The sequence below is a fragment of the Halichoerus grypus genome, chromosome 8 (assembly GCF_964656455.1).
Source record: "Halichoerus grypus chromosome 8, mHalGry1.hap1.1, whole genome shotgun sequence".
Taxonomy (NCBI): domain Eukaryota; kingdom Metazoa; phylum Chordata; class Mammalia; order Carnivora; family Phocidae; genus Halichoerus; species Halichoerus grypus.
In genome coordinates, this window is record NC_135719.1 from 62,452,548 (window position 1) to 62,469,125 (window position 16,578).

Consider the following 16,578-nt stretch of genomic DNA (forward strand, 5'->3'; position numbering starts at 1 on the left):
TACCTTGATCTTCCCAGTAGCCTCCAGACCAATCTCCTTGCCTCTAACCTCTCCCTGCTTCCAACTTAGCAGCTACATTATGGTTTCTTGTTACTGCCCTGCTTAAAATCTTTCAATGGCTGCTAATCCCTTGTGGTAGAGTCTACTCTCCTTATGCAGCATGTGAGGTCCTGAGCTCATTCACACTTTAACCCCTGGGGACTTTTCTGATGTCATCTCCTAGTACCATCTCTTATCCCCTTTCCTCTAACCACACTGATCTATGTGAACTGAATGTACCCATACTCTCACATCTCATGACCTTTGTCCAGATGGTTTCATCTGCTTTGAGTGCCGTCCTCCACCCTGGTCACCTGGAAAACTCCAGCTTATCTTTCAAGACTCAGCCTTGGCGACATTTCTCTCTGTTTCCTTCCTTCCCCCTGCAAAGTGGGGTGCTCCCACAGGGGCCTGCATATACTTCTGTCAGAGTATTAGTACACAGTGCAACTTGCTTGTTCTTTTTCTCCTTTATTAGTGAAAACGTTGAGATGAAGGCTCAAGAATTAAGAAATCACCTCCCTCTCTCCCTCCCCTGAAGCTACACACTTAAATACTGTGTTGTAAGTTACCTTGATTAGTCTTTCCTCTCTGCCTCCCTCTTTCCCAACACTTATCCAGCATCTATTTAAACAGTGCTCCCTATGGGCCAGGCATGGTTCTAAGCAGTGGATATAACGGTGACCAAAAGAGATACTGTCCCTGTTTTTATAGAGCCTAATGGGGGAGGAAACGAAGATATCATCCATTAAAGTAAGGTGTCCTAGGTGTCACAACAGGGGATATGGTATTTTGGGAGGGGCACAAATACAACCTAGAGGCAGTATCATCTGAGTGGAGACCTGAAAGACGAACAGGAGTTGGCAAGTTGAAGACCAACTGAGATTGACTGAACCTGTTTCTAGCAGAGGGAACAGCTTATGCAAAGGCCCAGAGGCAAACAGCATGGTGTCAAAGTAACTAAAAGAGGCTAAAGTTGACTGGGGGAAAGAAGGTTGGGAGAAGAAGCTAGAATATAAGTAGGGACCAAGTCCCTGGTGTAAGTCAGGGCAAATGGATTGCAGGCAAGGCCATGATACATTTTTCAGCATGAAATTTACATTCCATTTTTTTTTTAAAAAAGGTAAAAGAAAATGTAATTAAGCAGGTGTCATGCTGGATCGTAGTTCAAGCAATTTGGCATCATGTGTCTTCTACTGCATTCATGTTCCTACCTAGCTCTCCGTAGGCATTTTGTTTGTGATACCTTTATAGAAGTCATCTCATCTGAAGGGAAGGCCATTGACCCTGCCCAACACAATTTCCTTACATGTCCTCTGGGCTGCTGGTGTAGAATTTCCATTTGGGCATTGACTTGAGGTTCCAGGGACTCACCAACCATATTAGGACACACCTCATATGTCTGATGGTAGCAGGCTTTCTTCCTTTAAACTAGAGATGCTGATATAAAAACTGAAATTTGAAAGGAAATTCTGGATTTCTATTAACCATCTATTTGATATTTAGTGTCTTTCCTTAAGCCCTTTATAAATACAACTGGACCTACATGTTTTCTCCTTCACAAATTTTGTCTAGTGTGTGTGTGTTAATTCTTACTGTAAAGTCTGCTTACTTAAAAGTGGCAATCAACCAGGACACGTAAGCTCTATTTGGCAGAGGTTGAGCTCCTGGGAGCTCTGTGTTCTGAGATTTACATGCAGGAGTGCACTTGGTAATGACATCTGTCAGGTTGCAAGAGAAGCAGACTAGATAGAGGGCAAGGTTGAACAGTGATGTAGCCACACAGTGACATCACTCAACTGATTCTCTGATCCTATGGGGACTCTGGGCCTGGGATGGCCCTTCAGGATTGTCCCAAACTAAGGGAAGTGGGCTGAACCTTCACCCCTGCCCATGAACCAGTCATTGGATGCAGGCTGGGGGTGGTAGCGCTTGACCTTGGGCACAGTGGCTCTCTGTAAGCAAGGGTGAGTCCTGGAGAGGGTCTTGGCTAAGAGTTTCAACTGCCAATGCTCCCAGCAGCTGAGGAATGAGCATCTCAGTCCTGAAGGGGGCATGTGGGTAGCCCATCACAGCATCCACACACCTTGCATCCTTACTGATAACAAAGCCTTAATGTTTCCATTTGTATAGAACAATTTGTATAGTAGCTTTACGTATATCACATCACATAATTTTCACGAGAACCCTGTGATACGGATACAGCCATCCTGTTTCTACAAATGAAGACAGAGGCTCAGTGAGCCTATGTTTGGAAGGATACGTACAAAATAAACAGAAATATATTGGGTTTATGGGATTCCTGCTGCATCCTTATACTAGCCATTCAGGTTCAATTATTGAAAGAGTGCCTTACTTTTTAGAAGATGCTGTCTCCTTGACCTGCTCAGTTCTTGTTAAATGAAGCATGTGGATGTACCTTTGAAGGGTAATATTGACGATCTCTTGTTCATCTTCTTTGAAAAGCATAACCTTGAGTTTTATTTAAGCTTGGGTATGAAAAGCAGTATTCACAGAAAGTGGTCTGAATGGTGTAGAGTAGATCTGTTGGTTCCTCATTAGTTTACGTTTAAGTTGAGGATTGAAATAGAACCTCAGAGAAACCAGTTCATACTTGAGTGAGGGAATATTGAGTGATTACATTTTCCCTCCCTTAAAATCTGTCTTGTAAAAAAAAAAAAAAAAAAGAAAAAAGAAATCAAGGTAGCATATGAAGTTTCTCTCTCTCTTTTTCTTTCTTCCTTCCCTTCCCTTCCCTCCCCTCCCCTCCCCTTCCTTTCCTTTCCTTTCCCTTCCTTTCCTTTCTTGAATAAGAGAAGAAGAGAAATTTATGAACACATGGGTCCATTCCTAGAAAGCAGGGAGACAGCAGGCGGTGAGCTGAACCAATCTCCATCACCAAGGTGGCAAGATGCTTCCGGCTAACGCTGCAGCTTTCTGATAGGAAAGGCATTCAGTCTAGCAGCTTGTTCTGCTACTGGATTGTCTCATTGAATGGGTATCTGACTGAGTTAAATAAAACACCCCAGAAATATTTATCAATAAAGCTGGATCTGAAAAGGAGGCAGTGAAAGGAAATGTGTTTTGATCAAAATTTCAGGATGATTGTGAAATGCTTGGTAGGTGGACAAGTCAGGATTGAAGGCTTATCTTTTCTTCACTCAAAAAGGCAACTCAAACACAAACTGGTTCTTAACAGTCTTTGGAGACAGTCTGAAAGCAGTTTTTCAAATGCCATTTGTAACTGTGATTTTGCATTTTTAACATTGGCAGTTTGGAATTATAGCATTTAATAACCTACTGTCTGGTCTGTACATCAACATGATATGTGTTAGGACACCCTGCAGACAGAGGCATGCATTCACGCCTCCCCCTTCCCACACAGAACAAATCACCCTGAGGTCAGAAAGATGTTTAATCAAGGTTAAGTCCCACCTGGAATAAGTAAATCTTTAACAGGGAAATACATACTCATCTTACCTTTATGCACTTATATAGCTTCTTAATACTATTTTTCATTTCTCTTAAAGTTCTTACTTATGGGAACCCTTGCTTTCTAAATAGCCCTGGAATCAAGGTTAATTCTTTGTCATGAGGCTACCAGGTCATATCAGGACTTACATAATTGTTATCATTTGATATCCATAAGCAACCTGTTACCTACCTACCAGCTACCTACTTCCCTATTTTCGGTCAGAGGCTGTGGGAAGGTCCTTTTCAAATACTGGCCACTTACACTCAACGTGCAGAATAATCTGAACTCTATCCTTCTTCAGTTTCAATAACATTAACACCTGATTTAAAGCAGTGTTTGTTTTCACCTCTTCCCTCCCTCCTTGTTTCTAAAGAAAAAGAACTGTAAGTGTTCCCAAATACACTAGCAAAGTGCTAGTTTATTTTGAATGGAGATGTACAACCCCCCTTGCAACCTTTAGTTATGAGCAGGCTAAGAAGAAAAATTTTAGAGAGCCTCTTTAAGCTAGCTCTCTGTTCAGACCTTGGGCTTCTTGGGATCCCAGACCCTAAGTACATTACTCATTTGATGCCTAGGCTTTTGTCCTCCACCAGCCTATGTAGAGACCCTCATGACGACGGGCTCAGCCCATCCTATACTCATGACCAGCTTCCTCTCTGGCAATGAGACCCCAGGAGAACACCTCTCTCCTACAGCCTACTGCCAGAGGTAAACTGGGACGTAAACAAGTCTGGTAGGATGAGGCTGGGCTTGGGGGAGATTGGATCTAAATGGATTTTCTCAAATAGTCAAATATATTTAACTTTTTTACATCATTTTTCATGCCCTCATGCCTGACCCAATGGTTCTCATGCCTCAGAGATGAAAACCTGTCACAACCAACCAGAATAATGGAACTCATTAATTTGACAAACATTTGTTGAGTGACTACTATGTGCTAGGTATTACTAGCACTTCTTCAAAGATATATGAGAGAATTCCAGCCTTTGAGACAAAGTGCACTGAGACAACTCATCTAAGTTATTCCTTGCACAGCCCAGAGAGAGGAGAGGAGTGAAGATAAAAGTATCTCTATGTCTTGACCCTTGACTAAAGTTGGCACTGGAAATTCATCTCCCTCCATGGAAGTGAGGCCACTGCTGTTGGCCATTCTTTGAATTCTCTGAGTCCTTATTTTCTCTACAGTAGAGTACCTTCAGTAAATAGCTTTTAAAAATTACCATTATTTAAGTCCAGCCTGCTGTGGCCCTCACATAGTAAAACTCTAATGAAGCATCTGTGTTATGAACCTGATGAAAACTGCCCCTGGGCTCCTCTTGCCTGGAATGCTCTCTCCCCAACTGCACTTGCCAAGCTCAGTGGTTAATGCCCCCAGAAGCATTCACCCTCTGCTCACCGCCCCCCTCCCCAGCACTTTGTACCTCTCTCAGCAGACTTATCATACTTTTTATATCCTCCTGGATGTCACAGTCATTTGTGTACGTGGCTTAGTTCTTTTACCGGGCTGTTAGATCCTTGAACTAATTCATCTTCTTTTCTCCCTGTCCTATCATGGCAACTAGCTTGTACCTTGTGAGGACTCTCTAAATGTTTCTTGATGTCAAATTAAGTTGTTGGTCCATCTGTTTTTCTCAACCTGACCTCAAGTTTGTATGACAAGAGTTCTCCTTGGTCCTGACACTAGTTTTATAATAAAATGCTCCATCATTGCAATGATGCAATACTTTTGAAAGTTATTGAAAGCACTTTCCTTCATCCCATTGTTCAAAGGAGGTCCAATTTTATTTTTTGCAACCTTGCAAAACCAGGTCAAAAATAATCTGGAATATTTTATAATTTCTCTGGATCTCAGTCTTGCAATAGAGAGTATCTTTAACTGTTATTAAAGCCTGTGAAAGAGTAGTACCTATGGGAGCCTTGCATGGTTACGCTGACCCATACAGTGTAGACCTGGCCAGTGAGCTGATGAAGGAGACCTAGGATAGCCTTCCAGTAGAAGAGCTAGTTTAGCAATGATCTGAATGCGAGCATAAATGGCAATAAAGCAAATTTACTATTTTGGGGGTCCTCCTGCATGTTTTCTTATCTTACCCATATTCTATGTTTGGGAAGTTACTTGAAAAACTACCAGCCCAAAGAGCTGGTTTCTATCAATGACAAAATTGATACGGGATCAAATAGTTGAAGGCAATTTTTTCATGTAATTATTTACATCATACCCTTCTATGGAGAAGGACCCTGAAATGTACCATAGAGAGAACATCATGTTCTCTGAGTGATGGGTGCTTCTGTAGAGTAAATTCTGAAGCAATAATTGGGTACTGAAATTCCTGACAGGGTGGAGCCCTGTTAAGCCCTATGAAGATTCACCAAAATTCATGGCAACTGGATCAATCTTCATGATAAATGCCACTGTGCTGGTCTTTTGCATAGACTCCAGAATCTGACAGCTAGTTGGAATTCAAGAGCTCTTACTAGTCCACAAGCCGTAAGGCTAAAGTTCAAAGTACAGAATCAAACCCTGTTGAATTGTAGCCACTCTAATATTTCTAAAGACGTCTCACTTTTTTTTTTTTTTAAGATTTATTTATTTATTTATTTGACAGAGAGAGACAGAGCAAGAGAGCGCGCACAAGCAGGGGGAGTGGGAGAGGGAGAAGCAGGCTTCCCGCCGAGCAGGGAGCCCGATGCGGGGCTTGATCCCAGGACCCTGGGATCACGACCTGAGCTGAAGGCAGACGCTTAACCACTGAGCCACCCAGGCGCCCCTAAGACGTCACACTTTTATGTACTATGTTCAGGTGGTGTAGTAGAATAAGTGCCTTGGAAGTGAAACAAAACAAAACATGTGGGTTTTGTCCCCAGCTCTCTATTGCTAACCAGCTATGTGACTCTGGGCAATTGATATCACCCTTCAGGGCCTTTGTTTGTTCAACGATATAAAACAAGCAGAAATTAGACTGTTTCTCAAAGCCTTGTCCTCAGACCAATTGCTTTAAATTCATCTGGGCGTGGGATGGGACTTGCTATAAAAATTCACATTACTGCGTCCCGCCACAGTCCTACTGATTCAGTGCTTTTGGGGAATGGGGTCAGGAATCTGTTTTTTAAAATAAGCTTCCCAGGTGATTCTTGTGCACATTAAAGTTTCTTTTCTAAACTTTTTTTTTTTTGAAGGATAACACACTCATTAAAGTTGGAGGATTATAGGATTAGAATTTCTCTCAGATTCCTTCCAACTTTAAAGAATTCTAGGGGTGCCTGGGTGGCTCAGTTGGTTGGGCGTCTGATTCTTGGTTTTGACTCAGGTCCTGATCTCAGGGTCGTGAGATCCAGCCCCACGTTGGGCTCTGTGTTCAGCGGGGAGTCTGCTTGAAGATTCTCTCCCTCTGCCCCTCCTCCCACTTCCTCCCTCTCCCTCTCTCAAATAAATAAATAAATCTTAAAGAAAATAATTCTTTTTAGAAGCAGTCCATTCAACACATTTACAAATCGGCACCTCTACTAAGCAACCAGCTTTGGACTCCCTGTTATCTCCTTTGCAGGTCAGAGTGTAATTCTGCATGGCATACAATGGTTTCTTAGTGATTTGGAAAAATGGAATGTTTTCCAAATGTGTGGCCTTTCTCAAAGGTCAGTTTACTGCCAGAGTGCTGTTAGGTGCACTGGACAGTCTGGTTGAAATTGGATGTGAGTGCCCAAACTTCACATACTCTCCACATACACTGACCTAAACGTAATGCTTAATGGCAGGGGACTGTTGCCTGAGTGGGGAAGGAGATATCTGGCTGTGTTTCTGACTTGATTACAGAACCAATCTCTGCAGTTCCTGACCTCCCTCACAGGGAGCCTGAGGTACTATGCAGGTAAACAGTATTTAAGTACCCCCCTAGAGGGGTAAAAAGATCACTGTGATAATAACTTTCTTTGGAACCAAAAGGTAAACTAATAGGTTTAAGAGTCTTCCAGTTACTAAGAGGTTAAGTTGTCTCTTTTCTCAGGCAACTAGAAATTGTTGGGAATTTTCTTGAAGGGACCATCCCCTTTACATAACTTGGCTGTCTTTAAGTTGAACCCCTGTTTTTAAACATTTATACAAAGTCTTCATTTTTTGTATTATTTTATGCCACATGAAACAGGTGGGTAACTTTCTTGGTTTCCCGCAAGCGAACAGACATTTTCTGCAACACTAGGCAAGATGCTTAGCTTGCCTCAGTTTCCTTAGTTGTGAAATGTAGGGGAAGAGCAGAGGATGCTTAATCCATTCGAGCTCTAGCAGTACATCCATGTAGAAGAAGGTAGCATGATATGGGGGAATTCATGGGCTTTGAAGTTGGATGGACCTGGGCTAGAATTTTAAGCTTAGTTTTCTCAACTGTCTAACAGGGGGTAATGACATGCTATCTCTCAGGGTAATAAAAGCACTCAGCATAGGGGGTGGCACAGAAAGGCATTCAGAAAGGTGAGGCCTCCTGGCTCCCTATTTCTTCGTCTTTCAGCTCACATCTGGTTGGGCCTCCCTTTACTGACAGAGTGAGAAGCAACTCCTAGTCCTTATTCCCGCTCTAGAAAGGAAAACCAACAGTCCTGTGGGAAACAGGTTCTTGGTTTCTTCCTGGCCCGGTCACCCCTGGAGCATGCAGTTACCATTTCAGGTTTGTTGAAGCGTGGCAAGAGGTAACTCCAGAACCAAAGGTCACTTGGGCTACAGATGTAATGGGGGCTGACAAGGGAACAGCAGCAGATCCCTAAAATCTTCTTCTTGGGGAGCAGGTGGAGTAACCTTCTCTCTGCAGTGAGAATCTAGAAAGGCTAACAGCATTTGAGAGCTGGAAGCAACCACGAAGACCCTCTATTAGAGGAGGAAACCAAGGGACAGGGAGGGAAAGTGACTTTCTCATGCTCACATAGCCAATCAAACAGCAGAGATAAGAACATTCTGGATCCTCTAGAGTTCACACTCAAAGGCTCTCTGCATCTTAACGCAAATATTGTCAATATAGGTTCAGAGCTTGGACTCTGGAGGTAGATAGCTCTGGTTAACCCCTCTCCTCCCAGCTCTGTGACCTGGGGCATAAGGCGTCAGTCACCTCTCTGGTCTCAGTGGTCTCATCTACAAAGCCGGGTAGTAAACCCTACCTGTTGTTAGGATTAAAGGCAACACTTAGTGCTTAACGCAGTGCCTGGCTCGGCTTCCACAACAGGTTGTTCTAACGATCATTAGCGTTCCTCTACCCTTCCAGTTCGGATCTGGACTTCCCTTTCCAACCCTCTACAGCATGCAGGGGCGAGCGTGTCACGGTGCCGAGGAGCCCGCGGCCAGGGCGGGCGCTCCGCGGGGCTCACCTGGCGAGGCCAGTAGCACCTTCGCGCCGCAGCACTGGAAGCAGTGCAACAGGGACTTCGCGCGGATGTTGTAGTTGAGGCACGCCATGGCACAGCCCAGTTTGACCAGCCCCAGCCACAGCCACACGTAGGCTGGTTCGTTGCCCATGAAGATCGCCACGCAGTCTCCCTGGCGCAGGCCGAGGTGGGCCCGCAGCGCCCGCGCCACTTGGTTGCTGCGCCGGTCCACCTGCGAGTAGGTGAGCGTCTCGTCGCGGAAAAGCAGGAAGGGCTTGTGCGGGGTCTTGCGCGCTTTCTGCAGAAAGAGGTGCAGGATGGTGCGCACCGGCCGCCTCTGCCGGTAGCTGCGCACCTGCCGGGCCACGCGGGCCAGCCGCAGGAAGTAACGCATGTCCTGGAACAAGTAGGGGCAGCAGAGGTTCACCAGCAGCGGCAGGAGCAGCAGCCCCGCCAGGGCCGTGTAGATGGCGGGCAGCATGACGGTGGCGGGGCCCCCTGTCCCCGCGAGGACAGTGGGTGCGCTCCAGGCGTGCAGCGCGGCGGCCGGGAGGGCTCCGGACGGACGGCAGGCGGGCTGCGCGGGCGCGCGGGGCGAGGCTGGGGCGAGGCTGGGGCGAGGCTGGGGCGACCGCGGGGCGCCTGGGCTGCGGGCACCAATGCTGGCTCTCGGGTAGGTGGAGCGGTGTGTGGACTGCGGGGGTGCGGGGCGGGAGAGGACGGCTGAGCCCGCCCCCTTGTGGGTGTGCCGCTACCTGGGCCGGCGAGGCTGCACTGCGGCTCGCCCGGGTTTCGACCGCCGCTTGGCGCGAAGCAGGGATCTGTCTTGTGACCGATGTACTTTATACCTCCGAGCCACAGTTTCCCTGTCAAAATGCTGATGACAAGACGCACTTAGCGGACCTGGAGAAGTTTAGAAGAGAGAGTGTAGGCATAGGGTTGTTATTTATTGCTACCACCAGCGGAGTGCCTTACAGAAGTGATTTAATGTTAGTATCAGTAAAGCGCTTTATAAATGTGAGAGTCCGGTTATTAATTAGTAATGGGTACCAGGTGCCACTGCCACATCGGATTCCCACCTGTCCCTTCCTGGTCCCAGAGGCTTTCCACCTCGTCTCTGGTTTTCAGATTGGCACCCCGCCCCCCCGCCCCGCCCAAGTGCCAGGCGGTCTCCTGTGGCGAGGATTTCAAGGTTGAACAGAAGCACCAGCGGTTGTCACCTCTGTCTCCTCCCAGTCCCTGGGCTGTGGGTAAGGACAGGACACTGGTCGGAGTCGGGCCTCGGCCGGCCCAGCCAGTCCAGATGGGGCGTGAGGTAGGGCCACGCTCTTGCCTGCTGAAATCAAGCTCCGGCGATTTTAGGCTTTCATTTGTTTGTATGCTTGTTTGACTTTTAGTATTTTGTCCTAAGTGATTTTTCTCTCTTGTATGTTGAAGATTTTCAACTAGCGTTAGCCTAATTCAACAGACATTTACTAAGGGGTTCTATCAGAGAACATTACAACACAGAGTACATTAAGTAAACATTCGCATTTCTCAAAAGCCAATTTTTTTTTTTAGTGTGATCCTCTCTTTTAATTTCCCTTAGTGCTGCTTCTATAAATAAAGTGAATACTTGCTGCTTGCTACCGAAGAGGGTCAGGATCTAAGTAAAGCAGTGTTCTTTCTTCCCCTCCTGTCTTCCTGCATTCATCATCTTATTCTTATGAGATAGCCACACTTAATGAATGCCTACTCCTGCCGTACACTCTGCTAGGGGCTTCCCTGTAATATATTTTTTGGGAGCCTCACAGTCATCTAAAGGGGGCACTTTCGTGCTCATTTACAGACAGGAAAGGGACACTTAGGTAAATTAAGAGAGCTAGTATGTGACTCATGAGTTTTGAAACTGGTATCTGTTTGGCCCTGGGGCCCTTCCTTAGCAACCACCGTTCGCTGCCCTCTTATTCTCTAGGTTTCTATCCATGTTCTTTTCAGCAATCTTCTTTAATTTTCTTTTTCACAATCTTCCCCCCTCCATTTTTTTTTTTTTTTTTTAGCCCCCTCATTTTATTCCTGGGACCTGCTCAAGCAACCCTTCCTTTGCCTTTTCCTGAATCTTTCATGGCAGATCCCACTACCCTGGAGTGATGGGTTTACATCATTTCTCTGGCATGGGTTGGGGGCCTTGATTATCCCTGAGGAGTCGACTGTAGTGTTAATCAAAGGAGGGATCAGGACAGAAACCATTCTTGTAGGCACCTTTTCTTTCATGTTGAAGCTCAGAGCAGCCCTCCCTTGACGTCCCAATGCCACCCCTCTCCCTTCATGGCTAGTCACTTCAGTAGCCTCCTAGACCCCCCCCTTGTCATGCCTTTGAATAGCTACTTTCCAGAGTGCTAGACTACTGCAAATGCTCCCTTTCTTCCCTCTTATTTTGAGGATCACTTTAGCCTTGTGCCTCAGCAGTTTTTCAGTTCCAAGTGAAAGAAGACAAGATCCAAACTTGCTTACGGAGAAAAAGGAGTTTAAGCAGCTACCGCAGAGTCCAGGGGTAGGACAGGCTTCGGATGAGCCTTCATTGGTGGCTTAAGTGCTAGGACCTGGACCCCGTTTCCCTTCCACCATTTCTTTGCTCCACCTCCTCTGTTCTCATGTAGGCTCCCCCTCATCATCCAAAGATGACTGCCAACCAGCATTTTAGGGTTATATGCTTCCCACGTCAACTTCAGACAGAAATATAAGAATCTTTTTCTTAGTTCTTATTTAAAGAAAAAAAGAAATCTCTGATTGGGTTATGGGCTCATCCCCAGAGCAGTCTTTGTGGCCTAGGGAACAGAAATGTTGATTGCTTTAAGCCAATCAAGGCTCACCCGTGGAGCTGGGGTAGAGTTAATCCTACATATCTTGGAACTCTTTTTCCCAATGATTCTAGCTTCAAGCCTGGGCTCCAACTTGCACTCTACCACCAGGCTAATGTCTTCCTGGAAATACTGCTATCATCTTATGACTGCCTAGTCATCTTCAGTGGCTCCCCATTTGCTTCCTGTCTTCTCGAATTGTTATATATGAACAGCATGCTTAAATATACCTGGGCTGGAGCTGACCATATGCTCTGGGTCCTGCCTGGTTCTCTTGGGGGTAGAAGAGATCAGTAACTTAGCACATTGGTTACCCATTCTAGGAACATCTGCTGGGAAACTCTGGTTAATAAATGAAGTTCAGACTTTATTTTCTGACTCTCTGAATCTGATTTGAACTTTCATTGTACTCAATAACTATTTATTGAGTTTCCACTATAAGCAGAACATCACCAGGTATTAAATATTTTGAAATGGACCAAAACTTAATTCCAACTATTCCTTTTCAAAAACATCTTATTTTAGTAAATCTGGTCTATAACCTCAAAAAAAAAAAAAAGGCCCTGCACATTCCTCTCTCTATGGCTTTGTTCTGGCTTCTTTCAAACACCCCTGAACTCTCCCCTCTAAATCCTAACTCTCCTTTAAGGTAGCGGTTCATAGATGTGTGGCTTTCTCAGTCCAGTAGCATTTCAAAACAAAGTTAAGAACCCCAAATAAAATACCAACTTTTACATTTTTCAAGTAAAAACAGCTCCCTGCCCACCAACTACAGTCTGTTTTTATTATTATTTCATAAAAGAATGACTTCTTTAGCACTAAAAAGGAAAGTATAACTGAACCAGACACTCAGAAATGGCTAATTTTACATTATGTATCTTTTGCCACAGAAATAAACAAAACAGGGAAAAACACACACAAAAAGAGGAATTCAGTCCTTTTCAAGAACGGATCACAATAACGCACCAACATATAAAAAAGATAGAAATTAAAATATTTTCAAATATAGAAAAATACTTTTATTTGGTTTATTATATCATATACAAATAGTTTCTATGCAAGTTTATCCATTTGGAAATATAAACTCAACAGTGAAGCATGAAGTAGAACCAAATCTTGGGCTTTGATATAACTTAGGATTGTTTCAGCACTGAGACCAGACCTCAAACCCAGAGCCTCTCCACCCCAGTGTCCTTAGTAAGGCTGTCTACTCCCCACCTCTCCCATGCCCCTACACCCGCTGAGCCTGCCTGCTACCTTCCCTGGGATCTAGATTTTCAAGTCTAGTCCTTTCATGGCCAAGCACTTGAGTGCAGCCTCCTAGACTCCTCGTTTCCTTAAACTTTCTATCCAGAGTGCTAGGTCACCTCAAAGGTCCACTCTCTTCTGTCTTATTCTGTGACATTGCTGGAGGAAGTCAGGGGATAGACGTGATTCCTGTGAGTGCACACTGGCACCTTCTAGCCTTGGTCAGGGCTTGTCTGCTGCTTCAGTCCCATTCATCCATCTCTGCTGGTGTCCTGGAGAAGGCCTCTCAGTGACAGTTCCCAACTCCCTTCAAAGTCCCCAAACCCAGCCACAACTGTTCTTTCAAAGTGGGTGGTCACCCCTCCTACTTTATGGAGATGAAGTAGCCCACTGGTTCTCAAACTAAATGGCCATCAAAATTACCCAGAAAGCATGCTAAAATATAGCTTGCTAAATTTTTCTTTTTTTTTTTTTCCGCTTGCTAAATTTTCTGATTCAATAAATCTTGTGTGGGGCCAAAGAATTAATGTTTTGAAGAAGTTCCCAGAAAATACTGATGCTGCTGGTCCAGGGACTACACTTTGAAAACCACATATTTAGCTCAGTTGTTTCCCACGTGCTCAGCAGAGCCCCAGGACTGCTGAAGAGCCACTGAGGAGAATTCCTTGCTGAGCCTGGGAAAGGGGTTCTGGAATCCTACATTAGCTCATCAGAGCAGCTCCATATATGTCTCTTTTACAGATTGGACTTCCACGTAGACCTCACATGAGCAAAGTTTTCCAAAAACATCTTCTTTTAAATCCTCTAGCCCATGAGGATCTATCTCTTGTCCTGAACTTATAAACCCACCACACAGCTTGGCTTTTGATTTTGTGTCTGTTAGTTTTGCCTTTCCCAAATAGAATTCAGCTTTCCAGAATGAAGTCACGGTAAAGAGCATGAGACTTAAAGTCAGAGAACATGGGTTCAAGTCCTCGTCCATCACATATTGGCTGACATAACTCACCTCAAGGTTACTAGGAAATGCTGATGCAGTTACCTTGTATTAATTCTGTAGGCCTTGAGGTAGTGCATGCACAGGGGCAATAGTTGGCAAAGATGTATACATTATGAAGCCTGCCATTTTGTGACATTACTTAGTACAAATAGGAATCTTGTGATTGACTCATTCAATGGCTTATGAGAAAGGCTGCAACTGTGTTGTCTTCCAGGAATCAATCACATTTCTTGAAATGAGGGGTGCCTACTATCCTGTGGAATAGCCAGCATGGTGGCATTTGGGTAGGGGTGTACAGAATGTTTAGTATTCAGAGAGGGACATTGTAAGAGGTCAGCAGGGATGGCATATGCTGAGATTGGCCCTTCTTTTGGAGAAACGAAGGAGAGGAGAGCCTGGGGACAATGGGTTGTTGGTATTAGACGTGAGGGAGCAAAGGGCTCCTCCTCTGTCTTTTTTTTTTTTTTTGGCATCCCAGTTGGGCTTGCTAACTACATAATCAAGACAAAATACAATTTGAAAAAAAGGTGTTTGTTCTCACTAGTTCTGACCAGAATGCCTTTGATTTGGGGTGGAATTCTAACAGGGAAAAATCCTAATTCTTTACTTTTTGGTTCCTTTGCTCTTATTTTACCTTCTCTTGAATTATCTTCTTGTCCAGTTCTTTTTTTTTTTTTTTTAAATTGAAGTATAGTTGATATACCATATTATATTAGTTTCGGGTGTATCTTCTTGTCTGATTCTTAAATGTTAAAATTCTTAGGGTTGTATCTTCACCTTTCTTCTGTCTTTCTCTCTAGGTGGTCTCCCTTGTTCCTGCTGATGCTGAAGACTCCCGAGTCTGAGTATGCAGCCCTAACCTCTCCCCTGAGTGCCAGATCTTGTTTGATAATGGCAAACTGAACACCTCCGGATGAATTCATTTATTCAATCACTCATTTATTAACTTATTCATTTAATGTTTTTTAAAGTGTACTAGATACACACTACTTCACAGGGCAGATATTATTCTCATTTTCAGATGAGTGAATTAAGATTCAGGGAAGTTAACCAATATGTCGAAGGTCACGCACAGCAAGTAAGTTAATTGTGGAGCAAGGACTAAAACCCATTTTTCAATTCATGGTTAGGTGTCATGGCGAATGATGCCTCCTCCTCCATCCCCCCAAAAAATATTTACTCAGTAGAGCTGCAGAATCTGTGAACGTGACCATATTGGGAAAAAGGATCTTTCAGATGTAATTAACTTAAGGATCTCGAGATGAGATTATCCTGCACTAGCATGCGCCTTAAATCCAATGACAAGTGTCTTTAGAAGAGAAAGGAAGGGGGGAAGACACACGGAAGAGAGGGGGATGTGAAAATGGAGGCAGAGATGGGAGTGATGCCTGTATAATCCAAGGAATGCCAAAGATTGTGGGCAGCCATTGGGTGACAGAGAGGGCTGGAATGGATTCTCTCCCAGAGCCTGCAGAAGGAACCAGTCCTACCAATGCCTTGGTTCTGAACTTCTGTCCTCCAGAACTGTGAGAGAATAAATTTCTGTTTTAGCCAATGAGTTTGTGGTAATTTGTTATGTAGCTCCAGGAAACTAATATACTAAGCCACATTGTGTTTCACATAAATTAGGATTCCTACCTCAGGACGGAGTGGCACAGTGGGTCAAATAGTCCAGCAGTTGACAAAAGAGAAAAAAGTATGAATATCTGAAGTAAGTCCTACTGAGTCTACTGGAACAATAAGAATCTTCATGTAGGGGCGCCTGGGTGGCTCAGTCGTTAAGCGTCTGCCTTCGGCTCAGGTCATGATCCCAGGGTCCTGGGATCGAGCCCCACATCGGGCTCCCTGCTCGGCGGGAAGCCTGCTTCTCCCTCTCCCACTCCCCCTGCTTGTGTTCCTGCTCTCGCTATCTCTCTCTCTGTCAAATAAATAAATAAAATCTTAAAAAAAAAAAAAAAGAATCTTCATGTAGTAGGCCTCATGAAAAGTAAAATTGTGATCTGGGAGTCTGGTTTCCCACGCAGTCTAGGGTCATTTTATTGACTCCAGAACCTAAAACTCATGGATCATTTGCTATCATGGTGATTCAACTCTTCTCTATCCCTGTTTTGTAGTTCCTGCCACAAATTTTCCCCAGTTCTGTAAATCATTTCTCCTGCCTGTCGCATGGATTCTGTTTAAAATCTTGTCCTCTGTTGCCTAATGACATGTGATTACTCCCTTCTCCTTGCAAATCTTTCACCATTGGCTCCCTTCTTGCTCAATTATATTCCCAATTTTCTAGCTCATATTCTTGAGCAGATCTGGTAGCCCAAACAAATTGCCCATAAACATGACTATATAGAATTCTTAAATATCCAGGGTCTGCTCTCCAGCCTATAGATTACTGCAATCGAGTAAGGTGCACAGTCCTGGCCCAATTAGCTGTGTGTATTTGTGGGGATGCGTGGAGGTGGGAACAGAGAGGGGGATGGAGTCATGGTCGCTGTACGTAAGTCTTACTCACTAGTAGAGACTTGGCAGTTTTCCTCTAAAGGGACTACAAGCATGTTAAACACATTAATTAGCTTGTCTTATCTTTCTCTTCTGTTTATTTCAGGTTGTAATATCTCCATTGAGTTCTTCTGACTCCTACA

The 16,578-nt window shown here is 44.5% G+C and overlaps 1 protein-coding gene across 2 annotated transcripts in view; it reads right to left on the minus strand.

Annotated features, from left to right (window-relative positions):
* Positions 1 to 9,529, minus strand: part of SLC27A2 (solute carrier family 27 member 2) — a 43,489-nt gene extending 33,960 nt beyond the window's left edge. The window contains exon 1 of one of the 2 annotated variants that reach the window (XM_036101925.2): positions 8,861 to 9,529. In XM_036101925.2, the coding sequence (XP_035957818.2) occupies positions 8,861 to 9,338 (478 nt within the window). In that variant the 5' untranslated portion in view covers positions 9,339 to 9,529. The remainder of the gene's footprint in view (positions 1 to 8,860) is intronic. The other variant, XM_036101924.2, reaches the window with a different exon arrangement.
* Between the last annotated feature and the right edge of the window lie 7,049 nt (positions 9,530 to 16,578).